The sequence below is a fragment of the Schistocerca cancellata genome, chromosome 10 (assembly GCF_023864275.1).
Source record: "Schistocerca cancellata isolate TAMUIC-IGC-003103 chromosome 10, iqSchCanc2.1, whole genome shotgun sequence".
Lineage (NCBI taxonomy): Eukaryota > Metazoa > Arthropoda > Insecta > Orthoptera > Acrididae > Schistocerca > Schistocerca cancellata.
In genome coordinates, this window is record NC_064635.1 from 135085440 (window position 1) to 135111627 (window position 26188).

The 26188-nt window shown below is 46.4% G+C and overlaps 1 protein-coding gene across 5 annotated transcripts in view; it reads right to left on the reverse strand.

Annotated features, from left to right (window-relative positions):
- Positions 1-26188, reverse strand: part of LOC126106515 (fasciclin-2) — a 905782-nt gene that overhangs the window by 656295 nt on the left and 223299 nt on the right. For all 5 annotated transcript variants that reach the window (XM_049912842.1, XM_049912841.1, XM_049912840.1 and 2 more), the window contains exon 2: positions 25532-25596. In XM_049912842.1, coding sequence (XP_049768799.1) covers positions 25532-25586 — 55 coding nt within the window. In that variant the 5' untranslated portion in view covers positions 25587-25596. The remainder of the gene's footprint in view (positions 1-25531; positions 25597-26188) is intronic.

Sequence of the window (26188 nt, forward strand, 5' to 3'; positions counted from 1 at the left end):
CGGCCTCCCGCATGCCCACTATACGCCCTCGCTCAAAGTCCGTCAACTGCACATACGGTTCACGTCCACGCCGTCGCGGCATGCTACCAGTGTTAAAGACTGCGATGGAGCTCCGTATGCCACGGCAAACTGGCTGACACTGACGGCGGCGGTGCACAAATGCTGCGCAGCTAGCGCCATTCGACGGCCAACACCGCGGTTCCTGGTGTGTCCGCTGTGCCGCGCGTGTGATCATTGCTTGTACAGCCCTCTCGCAGTGTCCGGAGCAAGTATGGTGGGTCTGACACACCGGTGTCAATGTGTTCTTTTTTCCATTTCCAGGAGTGTAGTTTCACTTTCGTATGTCACTTCTCTGGTTGAACCACCGTCTTCTTTTAACGTTTTAATTCAGTTTTGATTGGCATACATTTTTTACTGTACGTAGACCACATTAGTTTTTATCTTTTTATCATTCTGTTAGTTCTTTCTTGCCACGCAGACCTCCCGTTCCAACTGTATTATATAATTTCTCCTACGTATTCGAACTGTTTCACTATTATTTAGCGATATTTTTCATTACTTCGTAATACAGTGAACTAAAACACAGCCTCCACAAAACGGTATTCCATGCCTATGCAGGTCGCGTCTCCGAGGCAACAGTACGAGTGCAGGTCGCGGGCAGGGACTGACGTGCGGTCGTTTGGGTCGGTCCGGGAGGCGTGCACGGACGGCCGAAGCGGTTAAGGCGACCATCCGAGTAGAGCGGGAAATCAGGGTTCGAGTTGCAGTCCGGCACAAATTCTGGTGTGTCACCAATAAATTGTGCAGCTGAAGTGTGACGGTATTCAAAATTGCTACTACATTTCCTCTATCTTTCTATAGCTATACAGGAAGTTAATTCATAACAATCAGGAGCATGTGGCTACACTGGAACGATGTCACACGCAAAAACTAAAACAAATATTATTGGGGTGCTTAGGTCGATTTATGGCGACTTTTTATCGTGATATTTCACAAGGAGACGCTGAACCACTTGATAGTTACGGACAGCTGTCTTCAAATCATTGACAAGGTGATGCGTTTTACCTAGTCACTACTGTACTTGTTTACCGTAACGTCACCGCCTGTTTTCGATAACGGGCACGGGAGGCCGCTTACAATAATGTGGGGGGTTGGGTAGTACAGACATGGCCTATCCGTTGTGGGCTCAACCACTGTTTACGCATTATTCGTCCGGTAGTTATTAGCGATTGGAATCTCACGGTTTCTTTGCACGCAACGAAGTTCGACCGATGAGAGAGTATATAGGCGTTTTCACTTCAAAAAGACGTTGTCAGTTCGGTTGCTCAGCGACCCTGCAAGGAGATGTTATTGTGGAATAACCGACTAGTTATTTCAACCACCTGAGTGTGTCACCAGGACAGTTCGCATTTCTTCTTGAGATAACAATAATGTCGCGTGACGAGGGCCTCCCGTCGGGTAGACCGCCCGCCTGGTGCAAGTTGGAGTTGACGCCACTTCGGCGACTTGCGCGTCGATGGCGATGAAATGGTGATGATTAGGACAACGCAACACCTAGTTCCTGAGCGGAGAAAATCTCCGACCCAGCCGGGAATCGAACCCGGGCCCTTAGGATTGACAGTCTGTCGTGGTGACCACGCATTAAAGCTTATAAAAGCGTATGAGCACCTTCTACTCACATAACCCGCTATTTACATACAAACTTTTTGCTTTGTGCCATGCATCTATGACAGTAAAATTGAGAGGTATACATCACATACGCTTTAATATCTCATCAAAGTGCCTTCACTGAGTTGTAGGTAGATACCGCAAAGGACCAACAATTACTTCATAATTCATTTGGCAACAGACAGTCCGTCTAATTGACGGCACGACACAACAATAACTACGTAATGGTCAGTAAATTCCAGCATGGTCCTCATAGTGTCATTATTGTTGGTAGCCGGCCCGAGTGGCCGTGCGGTTCTAGGCACTATAGTCTGGAACCGAGCGACCGCTACGGTCGCAGGTTCGAATCCTGCCTCGGGCATGGATGTGTGTGATGTCCTTAGGTTAGTTAGGTTTAATTAGTTCTAAGTTCTAGGCGACTGATGACCTCAGAAGTTAAGTCTCATAGTGCTAAGAGCCATTTGAACCATATTATTGGTGGTAGTTGTCAGACATACAGCTTTGTCAGCCTAAGGTCTTCCAATGTCTACCAGTTTAGTCCAACTATGTAGTAATTTACAAACAGTAAATGTTGGTGTTTTTAAATGGGGGAGGAGGGGTGTGTGTGCAGAGTGTGGCTGAAGCAGGAGCCGCTAGGGAGAGGACTGATGCAGAGGAACCACACTTTGTAACAAGTGTGTATCCTCAATGTGGATAGTTAGCTTTCTTTTCTGAAGAGATGTAATAGGTAGAAGTCGTGATGCACTGCTAAGTGGTTCATGGTTCTATAAAAAAAAGTCATTAGTTCACGATATAATAAAACACCTACAGAGACTATCTTTCGTCATTCTAAAATAAAAGTGTTCAAACAGAAATGTTGTCATTTTAAAATTTAGCCAGGCGCTGATGTTGATGACGTCAGTGGTGGTGGTGGTGTGTGTGTTGGGGAGGAGGGGGAGTTTGTACTAGGTAATACAATATCTGACTGCAATAAGGAGTAATGGTTTCAGAAACGTTGGGAAAAGCTAACCCAGACAGTTGAGCGCAAACTTCTTGCAGCAAATGCAGAACAATCACAACAGTAGTGGGAGAGCCGTCACGGTGTTGGGTGCGGCCGCCGTCAAACCCTATCGCTCAAGAGCAGCGGCCCGCGCGGCACGTCACGTCAGCGAACGGCGCGATTAACGAGCCAGGCTTTGTGGGGGGGGGGGGGGGGGCGGCTGGCTGCCGCTGCCGCCGTAACGCAGCAAAGGGAATTTACGGGGCGGCGCGGCTGACAGGCGCCGGCGCCATCTGTCGGCGCGATGACGCCTGTGTGGCGGTGATGATGATGGCGGCGGCGATGGCGGCGGCCGCCGCTCTCTGCCGCCTGGCCACGGGCAGCTCCGCTGCGGGCCGGCCTTTGAAGTGATTACGCGGCAGCAGAGGGCTGCGCTGCCGCCGTTTCTGCCTGCCCTCGCACAACGACCATCCGGCGAGCTACCGCTGTTTGCGATTACGCAAGTCATCCAGAAGGTGGTGGTAGTGATTGCAACAGTCTGTGCAGGAAGGCCGAGCACACACAACAACCTAATGGCGATTACCGGGCTGCGCCACTTTAGCAGATGCGCTCATAACTGTTTGCGAGTAGCGTCCATGATAATGATGATGATGATTTGACTGCCACGACTGTTGTAGATACAGCAGTAATAGCTAAAGCTCTATACCGTGGAAGTAGGGCTATCCGTTTGCCCTTCCTTAATCACCGTCCTCGGTTAGCCATTGTCACGGGACATTTCTGTCCGTACCTTTGGATGTCAAGCACATCGCCTAAGAGAAGACCATAATGGTATTCATTGAACTGGATACAGAATAATATGACAGTTATTGCCAAACGCCTACGAAACCAGAGTAACATTTCTTTTCTCTTCCTCCCCCCTCATGTGTTACAGATGCCTCTGATCGCTGATGATGGGTAAGCGCCACTACAAGTCCGACAATAAATAATTAAACAAAAGTCTGACAGCTTACGTCAAAATCCGCACTACCTGGCAAAAAAGTAGTCTTCTGGAGAGTATTCCGGGCTGTATGGCCGTGGTCCAAGAATCTTTTCGGTTCCTGATATTTCGTCCAGAGCTGGGCTGAACATCTTCGCAGGCACTCCTGGTGACGCCGAGTCTTGCCGGCTGACGAGTCGGACGCCTGAGAGCGACAAAAATACTGTGTAACGTGGGCGTGATCCAGTTTATACGTGATCAGCATAGATAATCTTTGTCATAGATGAAACATAACTATGCATGTTCGCCTGTCAAGGATAAAAATTTATCTATCGATTCTGAAGAGCCGCTGTCCATATACACGGAGTTTCATGACCTCTTCTTTCCTATGAAAATTATCACTACGTTTATATATTTTCATGGGTTCTCTGCATAGTAGTGGATAATATTTTATCATAACAGATGAAAATTTGGTTTCATTACTGACTAGGGAAAACAGAAAAATAACTGTAGCACAGTGAAGTTTTCCGAAACCAAAATCTGATGTACTGTTGACAAACTATTATCCAAGACGACATAGAGAAGCCTTCGAAATATATAAGCATAGTGGTAATTTTAATAGAAAAGAAGAAGCTATGAAATACGAACAGCGGCTCTTCAGAACCGACAGGAAAGTTTTTATACTTGACAGGCGACTGATTAAGTTTTATCTCTGACAAAGAGTATGTCTGCTGATGACTTGCAAACGCGACCACTCCCCTTTACATGTCGCTCTCCGACGTCCTACTCGTCAGTCGGCAAGGCTCAGCATTACCAGGCACACCACCGAAGATGTCCAGCGCAGCTCTGGACGAAACGTCAGCAACGGAAAAGTTTCTTCGACCACGGCTATACAGCCCGGAAGACTCATTAGCAACTGAAAAAGCAAAGTACCCACAAGATATTGTCGAATGTCAATGTACTTTCGAGTACGTGTAGACCATCTGCGGATGCGTAAATATTTCCAGTAGCAAATGGTTCAAATGGCTCTGAGCACTATGGGACTTAACATCTGAGGTCATCAGTCCCCTAGAACTTAGAACTACTTAAACCTAACTAACCTAAGGACATCACACACACCCATGCCCTAGGCAGGATTCGAACCTGCGACCGTAGCGGTCGCGCGGTTCCAGACTGTAGCGCCTAGAACCGCTCGGCCACACCGGCCGGCTTTGCACTAGCAAACATACCAACTTCCATCTGTGTTATTCACGTTTAGCGTCACTACCAGGCTTGCTAACGTATATAAAGGAGCATAAACGGAGTCAGATGTTGAGTGATCACTGTGGACGACACGCAGATGCCGCATACTCCGTGTGACGCAGCGTTATGTTCTCCTCGCAGATTTGAAGGAAGTCTGTACGCCTCCACTTCGACAGCTGGTCCAATGGAGCAATCTTCAGATTTGTGGAGCATTTATGACAGATTCGGGACTCCATGGGCACACTCTTCGTCTCTTGAAAACGCCTGACCGCCACGAGAGAGGATCGTTGTGTTGTGCACAACGCAAGTGGTAATCTCTCTATATCTGGTACCCGAGAAGAAATAATCGATTCCTGCGACGTTCTGCATCATTCAGCCCCACTGGTCGGAGACTAGCAGCCGGACTAGGGAATTCTCGTCCTATGTGTAGACTGCAATTAACACCGTAACACAAGTGGCTGCTTTTAGAGTAGTGCCAGCTCCGGGACCCCTGGACTACTCACGAATGGCGTCGTACAGTCTTCAGCGACGAACTGCTGTCCTGCACTAGCCCGAACGACCGCTGCAGACGATAATGGTGACGACCTGGACGGAGGCCCTATACTCCAAATCTCTTGGACAGGTGCAGCAGTGTTAGTCGTGGCGTCATGGTGTGGGAATCCATCGTGAATGACTTAAGGTCACACGGTGGTTGAGGCATCTCCCTGACGGTACAACTGTATGTCACTGATAACTTGCGACCTTCGTGAGACAGTACAACGGTGCCAGTTTCCAGCAGGACAATGCCCGTCCACAGATCCGTATCCGATACAAATGTATGGGACCAGCTCAGATGTCAAATCCATCCCAGTGCCAGTAAGCAGCACACCGGGTAACAGTTAAAACAGGTACGGACCAGCTTACCTCAGCGAGGAAAAAAGTGCACGCATCCAAACCAGAGGGCTTCCAATTACGTACTGATGAGTGGCTCTGTCCGCAAAGTTCTTTGTAAATCTGACTCGATTTTGTAATTACTGCAATATCGTCATATCGTTCTCACCCCGAGAAGTTACATTTCGTGCCCTCTTCCCCTTCTAGATGTTTGAGTTTTGTGTCAGACGGTCTATATATAAAAATGACATATTTCCAGTACCTGCAAGCCGAGAGCGTCACGTGTTCAAAATATGTCGCCTTGCATCGCTACAGACCGAAAAGAAGAAGATAGCCGTTACTTAATTAACACTCACGTCCGTTTGGAGAGCGTGCGATTACATGCCGTGGAGGTATATAGTACCATCATCACGGCGCACAACGCCCCATTACGCGGTACTCAGCAACAGTTCCATGAAGAACTAACCGGCTAATCGGTGAGGCCGTTAAAATTACAAACTGCGGCGCTAATCGACACGTGGCTGTTTAATCGCCCGGTAACAGCTATGAAAACGTGAGGCCTTGCATAGGCTACTCACTCAGCAGTGTAATAGCATTGCCTGACGTCTAGTTATCAATGCCACTTGCTCACTGACAGTAATGTTGTAATGTTACCAGCTGTGGCGATACGTCCGCCGGCCGGTACGCAAATTGCTGGTTTTTACTCACGGAGACGAAGAAAATGGGCGAAAATGGATGGGTGCGTTCCCTCACGGTGACGTTAAGTGAATTAAATCTTTTCGGCCTGCAGGCACACGCTTTCCCGCCCAGTGCTCCTCGACCTTTATCAGTCTTAATCATGGCTAAATGAAAATATTCTTTCTAATAATAACAAGAGTACCCGAGGGCTTAGTTTCTTATTTTTTCAACAAACGCCAAACCATCCACTGGTAAACCCCCCCCCCCCCTCCGCCTCTACTACATATACTGAGTGATTCTGTGATGACGATAAGAACTTTCAGAGATGATGGGACAAGGGAAGATGTACGAATTCGAGATAAGGGATCCTAGTCCGGAAACGGCCGTGTCTTAAGTTACAAGCGAAAATTTGTGTACCCCTGACAGTGGAATACATTTACCGGTCCGGTTGTTGCTAATAGTGTAAATTAGGCAACGTTCAGAGGTGGTAATATGGACCAAAACAAAAAGAAGTGTAGTAAAGATGGGCTCCAAAATGCGTGCCTTCAGAGCTTTGAACTCTTCATTTTCGTTACTGTGAAATATATCTCTTCTACTGCAAGCTCCTAGGTTTTCAAATTTTTTGGGGAGGTAGTGTTAGCTAAAACACGAAAAAGTTTGCAGTAAAAGTGGTTCTAAAATGAAGACTTACGGGCAGTTGTTCCGTAGAAGTCATCCGTTGCGCAGTGGCGGAGATGAAGAGCTCATCGCTCTTCAGGTATGCATTTTAGAGCACATGTTCGTTATACACTGTTTTCTTGTTTTGGTGCATACTATACAACATCTGAAAACGGCCAGCCCTACATTCGTACCAAGAACAGTACCTCTATACACATTCCGCTCTCAGAGCTATCACAAAGGTTATCGCTTATAACTTTCCACCCGGTATTTTCCAGACCACGGTCCCCTACCTCAAATAGATATACTTGTCCTTCTCCATCATCCCTGAAAGTTTATAATATCATCACGTAATCACCCTGTACGCTGCAGACGCTGGAACCTCATTGCAACTGTATCTACACAGCAGACGAGTCTCTTCTGCGATTATTTCCTGCATGCACGGCGCCCAGTAACCAGTAGATACCGCCGCCCAGGTTGGTGCTCTGTTCCTTGTCCTACGGACGGCGTTCGATGAAAACCCCCACTGCCGACTAGTGAACAATATACGAGCGTACAGAATATCAGGCTAGCTGCATGACTGGACTTCAAGAGTTCTTAGCAGTCAAGACACAGCACGTCATTCTTGACGCACGGAAATCTTCACACATACACGTTTTCACCGGAGGACACGTTTTTCGACTTATTCGATAAAAACGCTTTTATAGGGCACATTTGCAGCTTTTTCTTGACTGATTCGAAAAGTAGAACCTAAGGCGAAAACGTATCCCAGTACAAAATTTAATTACATCAAAGTTCCTACAAAAACGTCGTGCTTATTTTTTCTGTAGGACAGATACTTTGCGGATTGCAAGAGGGAGAATATGAAAACTCTGCTTGTGTTATTTCAAGGTATTGCGGGTTGCCTACAGCGTATAGGTAGGTGCAGCTGAACCGCCCTGTATATAAAGCCTCACATATTCGTACAGGAAACGGCACTGGTGAAAACTAGAAGAACCACGTACCTGCCTTGAAATGGCCCCACTCTCAGTAATTCAATCGATTCAGGTCTGGTGAACGAGCAGGCCACGCTAGCGAATCTTCTTGACTAATCTATTGCCCAGAAAATGTTGCGGTGAGGTACAGTCTACAACCCGTGAGAAATGCGTGGTGCCCAATGCGAGCACGAACCACACTCGCTTTCTTTATGCGAGGGTAATTTTCGCCAGTAGCGGTGATACACAGCACCTGTTAGCATCAAATCGAATCACCGACTATTCCTGACCATTTACTGATACTGTAGCAATCCCGATGCTTTACCTGCATAGCTGCTCGAGTTTTGGAACTGCCAACAAATGCGTAATCTGATACCATGTTCTCTCTTGCGGCGACCTACCCCACCGAACACCACACTCGTCACAAGCCAAGGATCCATATCTCGACAGGTATTGATTTCGGGACATAAAACTATACGAATTTTTCTTCTAGATTTGACCAACAGTGTAATGTAAGAATATGTGACATCTTTATAGACGAGGAGAGCTTCTGTAAAGTTTGGAAGGTAGGAGACGAGGTACTGGCAGAAGTAAAGCTGTGAAGACGGGGCGTGAGTTGTGCTTGGGTAGCTCAGTTGGTAGAGCACTTGCCCACGAAAGGCAAAGGTCCCAGGGTTGGGACTTTAATAGTGGCAACTATTTATTTACACCTCGTACAAAATAGATACGTGTTTCTAAGTTTTACTGACCTTCAAAATAGTCACCAGCATTGTGTATAACCCGTTTCCAGCGATGTGGAAGTCGTGGGATACTCTTAGCAGTGCCAGTTGTGTTGACAGTTCGAGCGGCGCGGCCTATTGCCCAACGAATTTGTAGCAGTTCTGAAGCGAATGCCGTGAAGTTTTTCCATCAGTTTAGAATTCGAGTTGAACTCACAACGGCTTAAGTCAGGAGAGTGCAGTAGGTGGTATAGCACTTAGCAGCCCCATCATCCAAACAGTTATAGCTTGTAATGTACATGCTTGAGCATTGTCCTGCAAAATCATGGTCAGGTGATGCAGAAAGTGTCATCAATCCTGTCTCTTAAGTGGTCGTAGGTGGTGTTCCAAAAATGAACAGCATAGAGACAGAAGTGATGACGCTTTCTACACGACCTGACCATCATTTTGCAGGACAATGCTCAAGCATGTACAGTGCAAGCTGTTCCAGATTTGTTTGACTGATGGGGCTGCTAAGTGCTATACCACCTACTGCACCCCCCTGACTTAAGCCCTCCCGTGCTGAATTCGATTTCTAAACTTAAGGAAACACTTCACGGCATTCGCTCCAGAACTGCTACAAATTCGTCGGGCGATAGACCGCGCCGCTCGAACTGTCAAAACAACTGGCACAGAATGTTGGTGACTGCTTTCAAGGTCAGTAAAACTTTCAAACACCTATCTATCTTGTACGAGCCGAAAATAAATAGTTGCCACTATTAAAGTCCCAAACATTATATATATATATATATATAGTGTAACTTCCATGAGGCTTTTCGCGGATTCTGCTGTTGTATACAGAGTAGTCGCGAAAGTAGAAAATTGTGGCGAAATGAACAAAGACCTGCAGAGAACAGGCGTCTGGTGCTAGGATTGTTAGTTGACCCTCATCACAACAATCACTGCAAGCAGTCACATACACACAATACCTCGGGGTATGCGCACGGTGCGATTAAAAACAGACCACATAAAACTGATCGCAGGTAACGTAGATGACAGGCTGGCAATGAGATTCAGTGGAAGAATCGCGCGGAGGTGGCTAACAAAACCCTCGTTGCACCACTACTTAAGTATTGCTCGTCGGACTGCGATCCGCACTAGACAGGATTTCTTGAGAAAATAGAAAAGCTCCAAAGAAGAGTTGCGCGGTCCGTTGCAGATGCATTTAGCAGCGGCGGAAGCGTTTGGGAGATGCTCGCGAAAATACTGTGAAGGCAAAATTCGAGAGATTCGAGCTCCCGCGGAAGTTTGACAACAACTGATTTTCCTGCAGCCCACAGGTGACTGCAATAGGAAAGACGGGAAGTGACACTGCTACACATCGTATCCTCCGACACACACCGTGTAAGACGCCCCAGCTATTTTACTGCCTTTATTAGTGAACATGGGCGATTAACACTTGCTGTAGTCCGGCTAATTAGAAAGAGTTAGACATCGGACATTACTAAATAGCCATTTACAGAGAGCTAACTTTGTACTGTATTGAATTGTATGGAACTGCGGACCTAGAAACGACGGAAAGGCTTCGTCCCCGCCGTAGCCCACAGTGGTTCACAACCCCGCAAAAGGCCACAGCAGTCCACTCGCCAACCCACACCGAACCCAGGGTTATTGCGCGGTTCGGCCCTGGGAACGTCTCACACCAGACGAGTGTAGCACCAATGTTTGCATGGTAGAGTAATTATGGTGTACGCGTACGTGTAGATAGTGTTTGCGCTGCAATCGCCGACATAGCGTAACTGGGGCGGAATAAGGGGAACCAGCCCGCATTCGCCGAGGCAGATGGCAAACCGCCTTAAGAACCATCCACAGACTGGCCGGCACATCGGATCTCGACACTAATCCGCCGGGCGGATTCGTGCCGGGGACCAGCACGGAGCGGAGAACTAACTTACTCCCCCACGGTACTAAAGTTCTGACCGTAAGGCTACGACGCTTGTGATAAACGGCAGCTACATCTGAATGTGGAAAAATGAAGGTTAATGCACATGATTAGGAAGAACAAATCCATAAAGTTCAAATATAGCACTAGTCGTGTGGTGCTTGACACAGTTACGTCAGTTAAATATCATAGCGTAACGTGGCAAAGCGCTATGAAATGGTATGAACATGTAAGGCGAATGATCGACTTCGGTTTATTGGGAGGATTTTAGGAAAGAGTGGTTCACATGTAAAGGAGACCACATATACGACACTAGTGCGATCCATTGTTGCGTACAGTTCGAGTGTTTGGAATCCGCACCTAGGCGGATTCAAGCGAACATCGAAGCAATTCAGAGGCGGGCTGCTATATTTATTGCAGTTTAGAACAACACGTAAGTATTACGGAGGCACTTCGGGAATGCTAATAGGAATCACTGCAGAGAAGACGACATTCTTTTCGATGAACGCTTTTGAGAAAATTTAGAGCACCAGCATCTGAAGCTCACTGCCGCCAACGTATATTTCGCGTGAGGACCACAAAGACAAGATTAGAGAGGTTACGGCTCATACAGATAGTTTTTCCTCGCTCTGTTTGAGAGCGGAACAGGAAAGGAAATGACTAGTATTGGTACCCTCAACCCTACACCATATGGTGGCTTGCAGTTAAGTATTTGAACGTAAACATTCTCCCACAATGATCAAAAATCTGTCCCTTCCAAAACATTCTATTAAAAACATATGTGAACACTTTTGTACGGCACACTTAATTTTATTTCACTACAAATTCATATAACACGTCCCTACTTGTTCTGATTCCATTCCCTATACAATTGTACTCACTCATTTATCACGAGTTTGTAGGAGTTCACCATTGGTGATTCATCACTGTACGACTGGGTCACTCCTTCGCGCGAAAAGATCTTCAGGCGCCAACCTGTCGCTTCTAGAAAGATGCTGAATTCCCATCAACCATGACGCTGGGCTGTAGCGGAAGAGAATAGGGGTAGACTCGATATTTCAACATGATGAATAAAACCCTCCGTAATGGCTGTTAAAACACTTCTTTATAAAAGTCACTACCGGTTTCGCATCAGTAGAGATGCATCTCCAGGTGGTAGGATTTTATTAACAGTCATGGGGCAGGAAAATGATTGTTTACAGTCGAGTCCCATCGTTCATCGTCTAGATGAAAACAGATAGCACGCTAAAAGCGGCTGCCTCTAAGCAATCAATTTTCCACGCCGTGACTGTTTATAATAAACTGTCACCTGAAGATGCATCTCTACTGCTGCGAAACCGGTACGGTCTTTTTTATAAAAGTATTTTAACAGCCTGTGCGGAAAATTATATTCACCATGTGGAATTTTGGCTGCAGTTGCCCGACTTCTAAACTACGAGGGGCGTTTGAAAAGTCCATGGCACCAGCGGCGCGTATCGAGGTCATGTTTAGTTAGTAGCATTTTTGGAAAGAACGCACACCAAGTTTCAGCCATATTGGTCTATTTCTTTGTGTTTGGCATTCGGGTGAATCAAGGAAGTCGGGGGATTGTCAAAAAATGGACGAAAAAGAATTTCGTGTGGTGATTAAACATTACTTTATGAAAGGCAAAACGCCTCAGCAGACTAAAGAATAGCTTGATAAATATTACAGTGACTCTGCACCTTCGATTAGAACAGTTTATAAGTGGTTTCAAAATTTTCGGAGTGGCCATATGGGCACAACTGATGCTGAACGTTCTGGACGCCCTGTGGAGGTTAAGACTCCAGAAATCATTGATAAAATCCATGATATGGTGACGGATGACAGAAAAGGTGCCTGAGATTGCTAGTGCTGTGGGCATCTCGAATGAACGGGTGCATAATATTTTGCATGAACATTTGGACATGAGAAAGCTGTCCGCAAGACGGATTCCGCGATTGCTCACGCTTGACCAAAAACGGAATCGTATGAAGTGTTGCAAGGATGGTTTGCAGCTGTTCAGGAAGAATCTGCAGGACCTTATGTGTCGTTTCGTCACTGTGGATGAAACATGGATACATTACTACACTTCTGAGACCAAACAACACTCTAAAGAATGGGTTACCAAGGGAGATTCTGCACCAAAAAAGGCGACGACCATTCCTTCGGCTAGAAAGATTATAGCGACTGTCTTTTGGGATTCGCAAGGGATAATCGTCATCGACTATCTGGAAAAGGGTAAAACTATTACAGGAGCATATTATTCATCGTTATTGGACCATTTGAAAACCGAGCTGCAAGAAAAACGACGGCAATTGGACTGCAAAAAGTCCTTTTCCATCACGACAGTCCACCAGCACACACCTCAGCAGTTGTGGTCGCAAAATTAAGGGAAATAGGATTCCAACTCGTTTCTCACCCCCCCCCCCCCCCTATTCTACAGACTTGGCTCCCTCCGACTACTATTTGTTCCCCAGTTTGAAGAAATAGCTGGCGGGACAAAGATTTTAATCAAACGAGGAGGTGATTGCAGCAACTAATAGCTAATAGCTAATAGCTAATAGCTATTTTGCAGACTTGACAATTCCTATTATTTGGAAGGGATCAACAAATTAGAACAGCGTTGGACGAAGTGTATAGGTCTGAAAGGAGACGATGGCGAAAAGTAAAAAAAGTTTACCCCAAACACGTAAGTAGTTTTTATTTTTGCACGGACTTTGCAAACGCCCCTCGTAATATGGTCGATGCTGGAAGTACCTTTACAACCATTGGGCGGCTATCGACGTGTACCCGAAGACGTCGGACCATAAGTCAGTTTAGAACGCAGCATGTCATTCTCAATGGAGAGAAGTCTTCCGAAGTACGAGTGAGTTCAAGTGTGCCGCAGGGGAGTGTCGTAGGACCGTTGCTATTCACAATATACATAAATGACCTTGTGGATGACATCGGAAGTTCACTGAGGCTTTTTGCGGATGATGCTGTTGTATGTCGAGAGGTTGTAACAATGGAAAATTGTACTGAAATGCAGGAGGATCTGCAGCGAATTGACGCATGGTGCAGGGAATGGCAATTGAATGTCAATGTAGACAAGTGTAATGTGCTGCGAATACACAGAAAGAAAGATCCTTTATCATTTAGCTACAATACAGCAGGCCAGCAACTGGAAGCAGTTAATTCCGTGAATTATCTGGGAGTACGCATTAGGAGTGATTTAAAATGGAATGATCATATAAAGTTGATCGTCGGTAAAGCAGATGCCAGACTGAGATTCATTGGAAGAATCCTCAGGAAATGCAATCCGAAAACAAAGGAAGTAGGTTACAGTACGCTTGTTCGCCCACTGCTTGAATACTGCTCAGCAGTGTGGGATCCGTACCAGATGGGGTTGATAAAGAGATAGAGAAGATCCAACGGAGAGCAGCGCGCTTCGTTACAGGATCATTCAGTAATCGCGAAAGCGTTACGGAGATGATAGACAAACTCCAGTGGAAGACTCTGCAGGAGAGACGCTCAGTAGCTCGGTACGGGCTTTTGTTGAAGTTTCGAGAACATACCTTCACCGAGGAGTCAAGCAGTATATTGCTCCCTCCTACGTATATCTCGCGAAGACACCATGACGATAAAATCAGAGAGATTAGAGCCCACACAGACATACCGATAATCTTTCTTTCCACGAACAATGCGAGACTGGAATAGAAGGGAGAACCGATAGAGGTACTCAAGATGTCCTCCGCCACACCCCGTTAGGTGGTTTGCGGAGTATGGATGTAGATGTAGAATTTGGAGAGGTGCGGAAAACGGGGGCCTACCGTTGTCTCACGAGGCTCGCCTGTTACTGCCGCAGCCCTGGAGTCGGTGGGGCGCCGTTGTTAACTGTAAACTAGCACGTGCTGCCTTGGCGGGATGGGCGAGTCTGCTGTGAGCAGGCCGACGGCGCGGCGCGGCGTCCATTAACGGCGGTATACTGCAAATGAGGCGGCCGCTGAGCTGAGCTGAGCTGAGCTAACCAGCCGGCTGCCACACAGCGGTGTCGGGTGTCGCGCTGTCCCGTGGGAGTCCGTATCGACCAGGGCGTCGACAGCGGCGCCTGCCGTGACACGGGGGCTGTGGGTGGCGGTGGGGGTGGGGCACACACACACACACCTCCACCGGCACACCTGCCGTGGCGCCAGCATCACACCCCGGGGCCCTCACGTCTCCCGCTGCCGACCTCTTCCGAGGGCGATCCAGCGACTCCGGACAAGCGGTAGCCCACTTCCTCTCAGTACGACATGAACGATGCGGGGAAGCAATTTTGCGCTACGTCTCACTCCATAAAAGCACAACGACTGGCACTACATTCGCTTACACTTGGTGTGGCAGCTAAATATGTCAACAAACCTACAAGCCAAATTAAAATCAACACACCTATCACAGTAACGGCTACAGCTAATGCATAGAGATACTTCGATAGGCGTTACACAGAATACAGAAGAAAAGTTCAACAATTTTCTCAACAACTCAAAAAACATGATCAAATGTGTGTGAAATCTTATGGGACTTAGCTGCTGCAGCAATCAGTCCCTAAGCTTATACACTAGTTAACCTAAATTATCCTAAGGGCAAACACACACACACCCATGCTCGAGGGAGGACTCGAACCGCCGCCGGGACCAGCCACACAGTCCATGACTGCAGCGCCTGAGACCTCTCGGCTAATCCCGCGCGGCTTTCTTAACAACTATATAGATTCCACAATGAATTTCCCTGTTAGCTGATATGAAAGTTCCTGGAATATTCACGGAGCACACTCGGCCCTGGGACCTTTGCCTATCGCAAGCAAGTGCTCTATCGACTAAGCTACCCGAGCAAGACTTGTAATGAAACTAACTTCAGTACAGAGCAATTTTTTTTTTTCCAGGCAATAGCGTCCATGTGCTTGGAGAAATGTAATATACACACTGCGCTGTGAGTCTCAAAACGCATTACATTTTCATGAGAAATATCAATTGTAATACCTTCACACGACATACATACTACACTCCTGGAAATTGAAATAAGAACACCGTGAATTCATTGTCCCAGGAAGGGGAAACTTTATTGACACATTCCTGGGGTCAGATACATCACATGATCACACTGACAGAACCACAGGCACATAGACACAGGCAACAGAGCATGCACAATGTCGGCACTGGTACAGTGTATATCCACCTTTCGCAGCAATGCAGGCTGCTATTCTCCCATGGAGACGATCGTAGAGATGCTGGATGTAGTCCTGTGGAACGGCTTGCCATGCCATTTCCACCTGGCGCCTCAGTTGGACCAGCGTTCGTGCTGGACGTCCAGACCGCGTGAGACGACGCTTCATCCAGTCCCAAACATGCTCAATGGGGGACAGATCCGGAGATCTTGCTGGCCAGGATAGTTGACTTACACCTTCTATAGCACGTTGGGTGGCACGGGATACATGCGGACGTGCATTGTCCTGTTGGAACAGCAAGTTCCCTTGCCGGTCTAGGAATGGTAGAACGATGGGTTCGATGACGGTTTGGATGTACCGTGCACTATTCAGTGTCCCCTCGACGATCACCAGTGGTGTACGGCCAGTGTAGGAGATCGCTCCCCACACCATGATGCCGGGTGTTGGCCCTGTGTGCCTCGGTCGTATGCAGTCTGATTGTGGCGCTCACCTGCACGGCGCCAAACACGCATACGACCATCATTGGCACCAAGGCAGAAGCGACTCTCATCGCTGAAGACGACACGTCTCCATTCGTCCCTCCATTCACGCCTGTCGCGACACCACTGGAGGCGGGCTGCACGATGTTGGGGCGTGAGCGGAAGACGGCCTAACGGTGTGCGGGACCGTAGCCCAGCTTCATGGAGACGGTTGCGAATGGTCCTCGCCGATACCCCAGGAGCAACAGTGTCCCTAATTTGCTGGGAAGTGGCGGTGCGGTCCCCTACGGCACTGCGTAGGATCCTACGGTCTTGGCGTGCATCCGTGCGTCGCTGCGGTCCGGTCCCAGGTCGACGGGCACGTGCACCTTCCGCCGACCACTGGCGACAACATCGATGTACTGTGGAGACCTCACGCCCCACGTGTTGAGCAATTCGGCGGTACGTCCACCCGGCCTCCCGCATGCCCACTATACGCCCTCGCGCAAAGTCCGTCAACTGCACATACGGTTCACGTCCACGCTGTCGCGGCATGCTACCAGTGTTAAAGACTGCGATGGAGCTCCGTATGCCACGGCAAACTGGCTGACACTGACGGCGGCGGTGCACAAATGCTGCGCAGCTAGCGCCATTCGACGGCCAACACCGCGGTTCCTGGTGTGTCCGCTGTGCCGTGCGTGTGATCATTGCTTGTACAGCCCTCTCGCAGTGTCCGGAGCAAGTATGGTGGGTCTGACAAACCGGTGTCAATGTGTTCTTTTTTCCATTTCCAGGAGTGTATTTCATCAGGAAAGAATAAGCCATTGCTGACCTGAAAACATTAGAAAATTGGTACTTAACACCGTAATACAGGTTTAAGTAAGCAGAAGACAACGCTGCAAATATGAAAATCTGTAGACCAGAAAGTGCACAGAAACACTACTCGGGCGCAACAAGACCCAGTACGCTAACGCGCATGAGTTCATCAAAGAAGCTACAAGCTAAAGTCAAACATATTGGTCAAAGAACAAGTTACAAACAAATGCACACTATTATGTTATATAAGTCACATGATGCTATTATAATGTCACATGATAAAAGCAAACCGACCATTTGGTAAGAACTGCGACATACGATACTACGTGAAAATGGTCCATGATCGAGGCCGGTAGTGAATAAATGTATTACAAGACAGCACACTGTATATCATCCACTTCTCCAAATTTACTGTAGAACCCGATACATAGTTCGGAATAATGTAATAAGTTTTAAACTTTACTGTCAACTGTGGTCGTTCTCTAATCTCAATGTATCATCTGTTTGAAACTGTAATTATACTGAACACTACGTCATTAAACTTCAAATTATCATTGTTCTATGTAAAATAATTTAGAGAACATTGTAACAACTTTAACTTCAAAATACTTACGAAATTTCTATAAAACTTTCGTCTCTATAAATTTGTCAATACTATGTCAAAGAGTCAAGAGAATACCAGCAGGAAATATTTGGCCCCCGCTTGTTACCAAGCCGATCAGATACATATGAATAAATCGCAAAGCAATTGCCGCGGTGTGGTGTACATAAATAGATTTGCTGGTTCTATGTGATTTATACCTTTTCTTTCAACTAAGTTTGTTAGATATGTTCCTTTTAACATACAGGTATCAAGCCTGTTAAAACCAGGAACACAATTTAAGAAGATGAATCACTAGACTACTGAAGGCAGTTTCCGAGTGAGGCAAGTTATAAGGGGCAGGAAAATTAAAACAGGACGTAAGGAAAACTGTTTATTATTTCAAAACTGGGAAGGCCGGCGTATACCAGATTCCCATCGAAATTCGCACCAGGGACAAACTCATCAACCGAGACTGCGGTTATAATCTTAGCAAGGCATGGGAAGAAGTACGGAGTATAATTAAGAAGACACTCAGCAACGAAAACGATCTGGCGAGTAGGGCGGACGTAGCAGCTGCACCGGCGCTGTCACAGACGCCGACCTCTGCGACTCCGCGACTGCCAACGCGCGCCCGCAGCCGCGGACCGCGGAGGGAACGGCCCGTGGGAGCGGGGATATAAGGCGACCGCCCGTGCCTTTGATTGCGTGTGGCACGAGGGACTCCTGTATAAACTCCTAGATATAGGGGTCCCCGCGTCACACGCAACACTCCTGAAGAGCTATCTAGAAAACCGGACATTTCATGTCCGCACTCAAGATGGTACATCGTCCACCAGACCAATCAAAGCAGGAGTACCTCAGGGCAGTGTACTGGGACCACTCTTATACATCTTGTATACATCCGACCTACCACCGACGGCCAGAACACACCGATCTTTATATGCCGATGATACAGCCATCTACTCCCGAAGTATGAATGCTGCACACCTCCAGGCAAGACTGCAGTAAGCATGTAATAAGCTGAGTGAATGGGCGACGAAATGGCGACTGTCTTTCAACGCCACAAAGACGAAGGCAATAGCAATTTGTAGAAGACCACTTCCGCTTAACATCCAGCCCATTGAGATAAGGGGCACCCCAGTCCCGTGGACAAAAACAGCAAAATACTTGGGTGTGACCCTTGATAAAATATTCGAGAGAAAGCCAGGAGAAGAATGGTACAGCTCTACCCATTATTAAATCCAGCATCAAAAGACTGGGGATGATATTGTACCTTACACTGGTGCGACCAATCTTAGACTACGCCGCTGTTGTGTGGGGCAATGCTGCTCCAACCCACATACAACGGCTACAAAGCATTCAGAATCGTCCTCTGAAAAGGGCCCTCCATCTGCCATACCGGTTCCCAACGAATGAGCTTCACCAACTCGCAGGGGTACCCTATTTGAAAGACCGATTCAGAACCAGTGCCAAAACCTTTTCCGAAAACACACAACAGTCAGATAACGAACTTGTACGAGAACTTGAACACAGGGTGCACTACCTGGCCTCCGCCAGATGGCCCGATGATCTACGCGAATAACAAGACTACACATCTTGTGTATATATTTTTATATAATTTAATTATATTTTAAATCATATTTTATTGTACTTATTATTTATTTATTTATTATCATTATTTTATTAAAAAAGAAAAAAAGTTGAATGAATGAGTGTGAGCTTGTGTTAACTGTAATATGTGTATATGTATGAGTGTGTACGATGTATATATCGTGTGAATGTGTGAGCGAACGGGAGGAAAAAAAAATAATAATAAATTATCATATAGCCAATGTATTTTTAAATTATTTAAAAGCAGAAAAAAACATGACAACCAAAAAGCTATAGTTTTAATGTCAATTTTTATTATTGAAGGCGTAGCCGTATGGCTTGAACTTCTATTTTCAGACTGGGCGATCCTAGATGCCCCAATATATTCTGCAGCGGCTCAGGAAGTCACTCGAGACTGGGACGTCGCAGGAAGTCAGTTCGTCAGCGTACCTGACGATGGCAACATGTCTGATGGCCGAAATATTGTGCCCGTTGGACACTATGAACCGGCAGTACACCTGTGGGCTCTTCGATCGCCAAATACGCCGGGAGGAACTGAAGAATCACATCTTTTTCCTTGACTGCGAGGGCCCGCTGCTCACTGGCTTTCTGGAATACAGCGCCACACAGTTAACCCACAGCGGTACGTCAACACTTTGCAAAAACTGAAGTGCGCCATAACGTGCAAACGGCCTGGAATGTTGAGGGACGCCACAATTCCGTTGCAGCATAATGCCCGCCCACGTGCTGCCAAGGTAGTATCGACTTCGCTGCAGAGGTTCGTCGGGCAGCCCTGACACATCTTCCACACAGGTGTCCCGTTCTCTCCCCATCTAACTTCCGTATTTTTAGAGGCATGAAGAAAGGCATTCGTGAAAGTCGATTTGCTCCGGGCGAATATGTTTACTCCTCAGTACAATCGTGGTTCCGTATCCCGCCGCATTTTTGCCTGAAGGCGTAGTAGTATAAATTGTAGCGATTACTTCTGAAGTCATAAACAGTTTACTTACTTTCTCCCACCTGTCTTATTTTCATTTGACCGCCCCTTATACAACAGCGCTAACATAATAGGAGTATCACACACTAGAAGGAAATGTGCTTAGCGTGTAACTTACTGTCATTAGAGATCGAATAAAGACGTACAGTGAACAAAATCGACCTCATCCTTCTCCAGGAAAATATCTCGGCGTTTGCATAAAGTTGTTCGTTCGGGAAAACCTCAGAAGAACTAAATCTGGATGGGCGCACGGGGACCTGAACCCGCCATCTCCCGAATGCGAGTCCAGCCTGCCTAACCGCTCCACCTCCTCGCTACAAATTCTGCCTGAATGAATAAACCGAGATAATCGAATAAGCCTCTAACTTGGCGTTAAACTCAGTAAATTTGAAAACTGACTCACTCTGCAGACAGGATGAAAAAATCTCGCCTCTTTTTCTCTTCTGTGACAAGCAGTTTCTGCACGGATATTAATGGCAGACAGTATTGTTTTCAAAACATGCGGCCCTTAAAGTTAACACGGAGACGACCGCTGAAATTCCTGCTTACACAAAAGATGTTTCTACAAGGAGATTAACATTTTTATAACTCTATTTACATGCAAAAACTCTTCCTGTTCCCTCCAGACCCTCTCGCCCCCTTGAATGTAATTTGCCAAATTTATTCGTCTGCCATTAGTGGCTCGTCCCGCGTTGTCCTCAAACTAAAAACTCGGCGAGATGAGACAAAAGGACGACTCTGAAACCTCGAGAGCGAGGATATCAACTGAAAAACAACCTAAGGCAGGAACTGAGCAGCCAGACTGCCGTTAAGACCAGATACCATGCCGGCCGAAGTGGCCGTGCGGTTCTAGGCGCTTCAGTTTGGAACCGCGTGACCGCTACGGTCGCAGGTTCGGATCCTGCCTCGGGCATGGATGTGTATGATGTCCTTAGGATAGTTAGGTTTAAGTAGTTCTAAATTCTAGGGGACTGATGACCTCAGATGTTAAGTCCCATAGTGCTCAGAGCCATTTGAACCATTTTTGAACCAGATACCATACCGTGCAAGAGAATTAGTCACGATGCGGCTGCAAGCGAAAACACCGACGTATCCCGAAAACAGGTTGCGGCGTGCAGCGAACAGGACGTGTAAAAAACCAAAACCTTCCCGAGTTTTGTTGAACCCTCGATTGTTCCCTAAGGTGTTCACACCCGCATTACTTAGCTGCTTGTGTTTATTTTACAGGCCGTACTGGTAGCTGTGTGGTCAGCGCCGAGGATTGTTAACTGAACGGGCCTGGCTTCGATCCCAGTCGGGTCAGAGATTTTCTCCGCTGCGTTGTCATTACGTTCGTATCGTCGTATTTTGCCGATTACTTATACTATAACTTTGTTTCAAAATTTACTAGCTTACCGTACATGCCTACAGCCATCTCAGCTGTGGAATGTCAGTTACGACGATTGGAAAAACTGACTCATATATAAAAGACTCGCGTCATTTTATTGAAAAACTAGAGGGACTCTGGCCCCTGAAGATATTCTTGTAAGTTTTGACATTGTGTCCTTATTCACAATGATTCCTGTTAACGAAGTTATGATTTTCATAGTGGATATTTTTCCAGAAGATTTGACCGTTCTTTTCAGACATTGTCTTATATCAAGTCAGTTCCAGTGGGATAATGAATTTTATGAACAACTTGATGGAGTAGCAATGGGTAATCCATTAGGCCCTGCGATTGCCAATCTTTATATGGAGAAATTTGAACAATCAGCCCTAGACAAAGCTACTAACAAACCATCTCGTTGGTATCGATATGTAGATGACACATTTGTGGTTTGGTCCCATGGCAGACAGGCCTTGGACGATTTCTTTGATTATCTAAATAAAATTCACCCAAAAATACAGTTTACCATAGAAATAGAAAAGGAAAACAGAATATCTTTCTTGGATGTCTTAGTCATGAGACGGCCCGATAGAAGCTTGGAATATAAAGTTTTTCGGAAGGCAACACATACGGACAGATATTTACATAAAAATTCTAATCATCATCCTCAACAAAAAAGAGGTGTCATAAAAAGTCTCGTCGATCGAGCGGAACGGATATGTACACCTGAACATTTGGATGCTGAAGTGAAACATCTGAAGCAGGCTCTTGAAAAAAACGGCTACTCAAGAAAAGAGATAAATAGAATTTTGCGTCCAAGGAACAGAAACCCAAAAGATAAGAATGAACCACAACGACAGAAAAATACAGTAGTTCTCCCTTTTATTAAAAAAGTAACAGATCGGATCGGTAAGATTTTACGAAAACATGACATAAAACCGATCTTTAAACCAACAAAGAAAATAAGTCAAGTACTACGATCTGTGAAGGATAAACGCCCTCCCCTGTCGACATGTGGTGTGTATAAAATTCCATGTACCTGTGGTAAAGTTTACATTGGTACTACCAAAAGAAGCGTAAACACGCGACTGAAAGAGCATAAAAGTCTTTGTCGACTTGGAAAAAATAGAAAAGTCAGCTGTAGCGGAACATGCTCTTCAACCAGGCAACCACCAAGTGAAGTTTTCGGATACCGAAGTTTTATCTACAACGTCAAATTACTATCCACGGCTTTATAGAGAAGCTATTGAAATTTATAAACATAACGATAATTTTAATAGGAAAGAGGAGGCTATGAAACTTAGCGATATATGGACAGTGGCTCTACAAAATTGCTAACAATTTTTATCTTTGACAAGGTGGTAATCGATAGTCAACCTTATCTTTGCTATGGATTATCACTGCTCATCACGTGTCACCTGAACCACGCCCCCTTTCTCACAATATATAAGTCGCTCTCAGCGGAGCAGCGCCTCTCAGGAAGTCCAGCGCAGTCCTGGACGAAACGTAAGGAGCAGAAAAGTTCTTGGACCACGACCTCACATCCCGGAAAGTATATCAACAGCCATGTCAACCGGTCGTGAAAGCCTTCATTCTACAATAAAATGGCGACGTTTTCCTTACTTGAACAGCGTGCAATCATTCGTTTTCTGAATTTGCGTGGCGTGAAACCAATTGAAATTCATCGACAGTTGAAGGAGACATGTGGTGATGGAGTTATGGATGTGTCGAAAGTGCATTCGTGAGTGCGACAGTTTAATGAAGGCAGAACATCGTGTGACAACAAACCGAAACAACCTCGGGCTCGCACAAGCCGGTCTGACGACATGATCGAGAAAGTGGAGAGAATTGTTTTGGGGGATTGCCGAATGATTGTTGAACAGATCGCCTCCAGAGTTGGCATTTCTGTAGGTTCTGTGCACACAATCCTGCATGACGACCTGAAAATGCGGAAAGTCTCATCCAGGTGGGTGCCACGAATGCTGACGGACGACCACATGGCCGCCCATGTGGCATGTTGCCGAGAAATGTTGACGCGCAACGACAGCATGAATGGGACTTTCTTTTCGTCGGTTGTGACAATGGATGAGACGTGGATGCCATTTTTCAATCCAGAAACAAAGCGCCAGTCAGCTCAATGGAAGCACACAGATTCACCGTCACCAAAAAAATTTCAGGTAACCGCCAGTGCTGAAAAAATGATGGTGTCCATGTTCTGGGACAGCGAGGGCGTAATCCTTACTCATTGCGTTCCAAAGGGCACTACGGTAACAGGTGCATCCTACGAAAATATTTTGAGAAACAAATTCCTTTCTGCACTGCAACAAAAACGTCAGGGAAGGACTGCGCGTGAGCTGTTTCACCGAGACAACGCACCCGCACATCGAGCTAACGTTACGCAACAATTTCTTCGTGATAACAACTTTGAAGTGATTCCTCATGCTCCCTACTCACCTGACCTGGCTCCTAGTAACTTTTGGCTTTTTCCAACAATGAAAGACACTCTCCGTGGCCGCACATTCACCAGCCGTGCTGCTATTGCCTTAGCGATTTTCCAGTGGTCAAAACTGACTCCTAAAGAAGCCTTCGCCGCTGTCATGGAATCATGGCGTCAGCGTTGTGCAAAATGTGTACGTCTGCAGGGCGATTACGTCGAGAAGTAACGCCAGTTTCATCGATTTCGGGTGAGTAGTTAATTAGAAAAAAAATCGGAGGCCTTAGAACTTGAATACACCTCGTATACGTCGGACCTGCGTGTTGCCAGTATCAGTGATTGCAGACCGAGCGCCGCCACACGGCACGTCTAGTCTAGAGAGACTCCCTAGCACTCGCCCCAGTAGTACAGCCGACTTTGCTAGCGATGGTTCACTGTCTACATACGCTCTCATTTGCAGAGACGACAGTTTAGCATAGACTTCAGCTACGTCATTTGCTACGACCTAGCAAGGCACTATATTCGGTTACTACAAGAAATATCTTCAAGAATGTATTCTGAACAGATAGTATTGTGAATAATGTACCGTCAAGAGCGATGTCCATCATTAATGGATTAAAGTTAAGTATCCAACTAATTACGTCCGCTTTCTGAATTCTCATTCCTTGTCATGTTCCAGACCTCACGTCAGTATAGTTCTTCCATCCTCACGCTAGCCTGCTTGAGCTAAACCGCGTGCATTTCGACCTCCACTCGTAACATGTTGTTGGCTCTTCTGCTAACACAAAAGTTTCATCCTTTTAGATTTATTCAGATGTGTTTACGCCGTTTCGTGTCGCCGTCAGTATGAAGAAGACTGTCAACATAAGAACAATATAACCGATGATTCGGCTGCCACTGGTGCTGGGTGTTGTGCAACCTGCAATGCCTTCAAATACCACCAACCACTTCATATTATCTCGCTCGCTACACACAAACTATTAGTTCTACAGAGAAAAACAGAGAGGACCGGCCATTTGTAAGAAACCTGATATAATTAAATTTTACAGTAGGATACGTTAGAGGCCGCAGTTTTCCAATTATTAAAAAAAAAGTACGGAAGTGACCTTCAAACGCGTTTTTCATGAATAATTCATAAACCATGGCCAACAGCTAAAACTCGTCCCACTAAATTTCCTACAAAAGAAAGTCCTCTTCATTTTTTTTTCTGTAAGACTAATAGTTTGCACATAGCGAATGAGAGAATACGAAAATCTTGCATGTGGTTTTTGAAGGCGCTGTGGACTGCATAAAACCTATTGCTAGGAGCAGCTGCCTCACACTGCAGCCTGTATCACGACAACGGCAAGTTGTGTGAAAAGGATGGTCCACGGGAAGGAAAGAAAAGAAATAAACAGTAAAGTGTTGGGGTTCAGACTCACCTGCCAGACAGCCCATGAAGCAGGCGAGCAGCACGGCACACGCCACGGTCCTCATCTCTTCCCACCTGCAACAGACAGCAGCTCCGGTCAGCACATCACATCACAAGTGTCGGCGCACAGTAACAACATGCACGTGTCGTTCTGCAAAACACGCCCAGCGAGCTGGAGCGAAGGAAGAGCTTCTTCAATAAAAAGGCTGCTCGCAATTGTGCCTGGCACCTGCTTTCTGCCGGGCAACACCCTCACACTGACTGTCCCTCTTTTAGTGCTCAGCCTGAACACGGGTTGGCAGAAGCGTCGATAGCGACACATCTCCCATCTCCCGTTCTAGAGCCACATTATGAAAACTGTGAGAATAGAATTTTAGTAGCAAAGATCGCATTCAATACTGTTTACTCCTCTCGACCGGTTACAGAAGTATAGACTCACCTTGAGATTTGTAACGTGATTCACTTACATTTGAGTACATGTACAACCATTATTTACATTTATCATTACAAATCAGGAGCTGGCCGCAGGTTCGAATCCTGCCTTGTGCATGTATGTGTGTGATGTCCTTAGGATAGTTAGGTTTAAGTAGTTCTAAGTTCTAGGGGACTGATGACCTCAGATGTTAAGTCCCATAGTGCTCAGAGCCATTTGAACTTACCTTTTTTT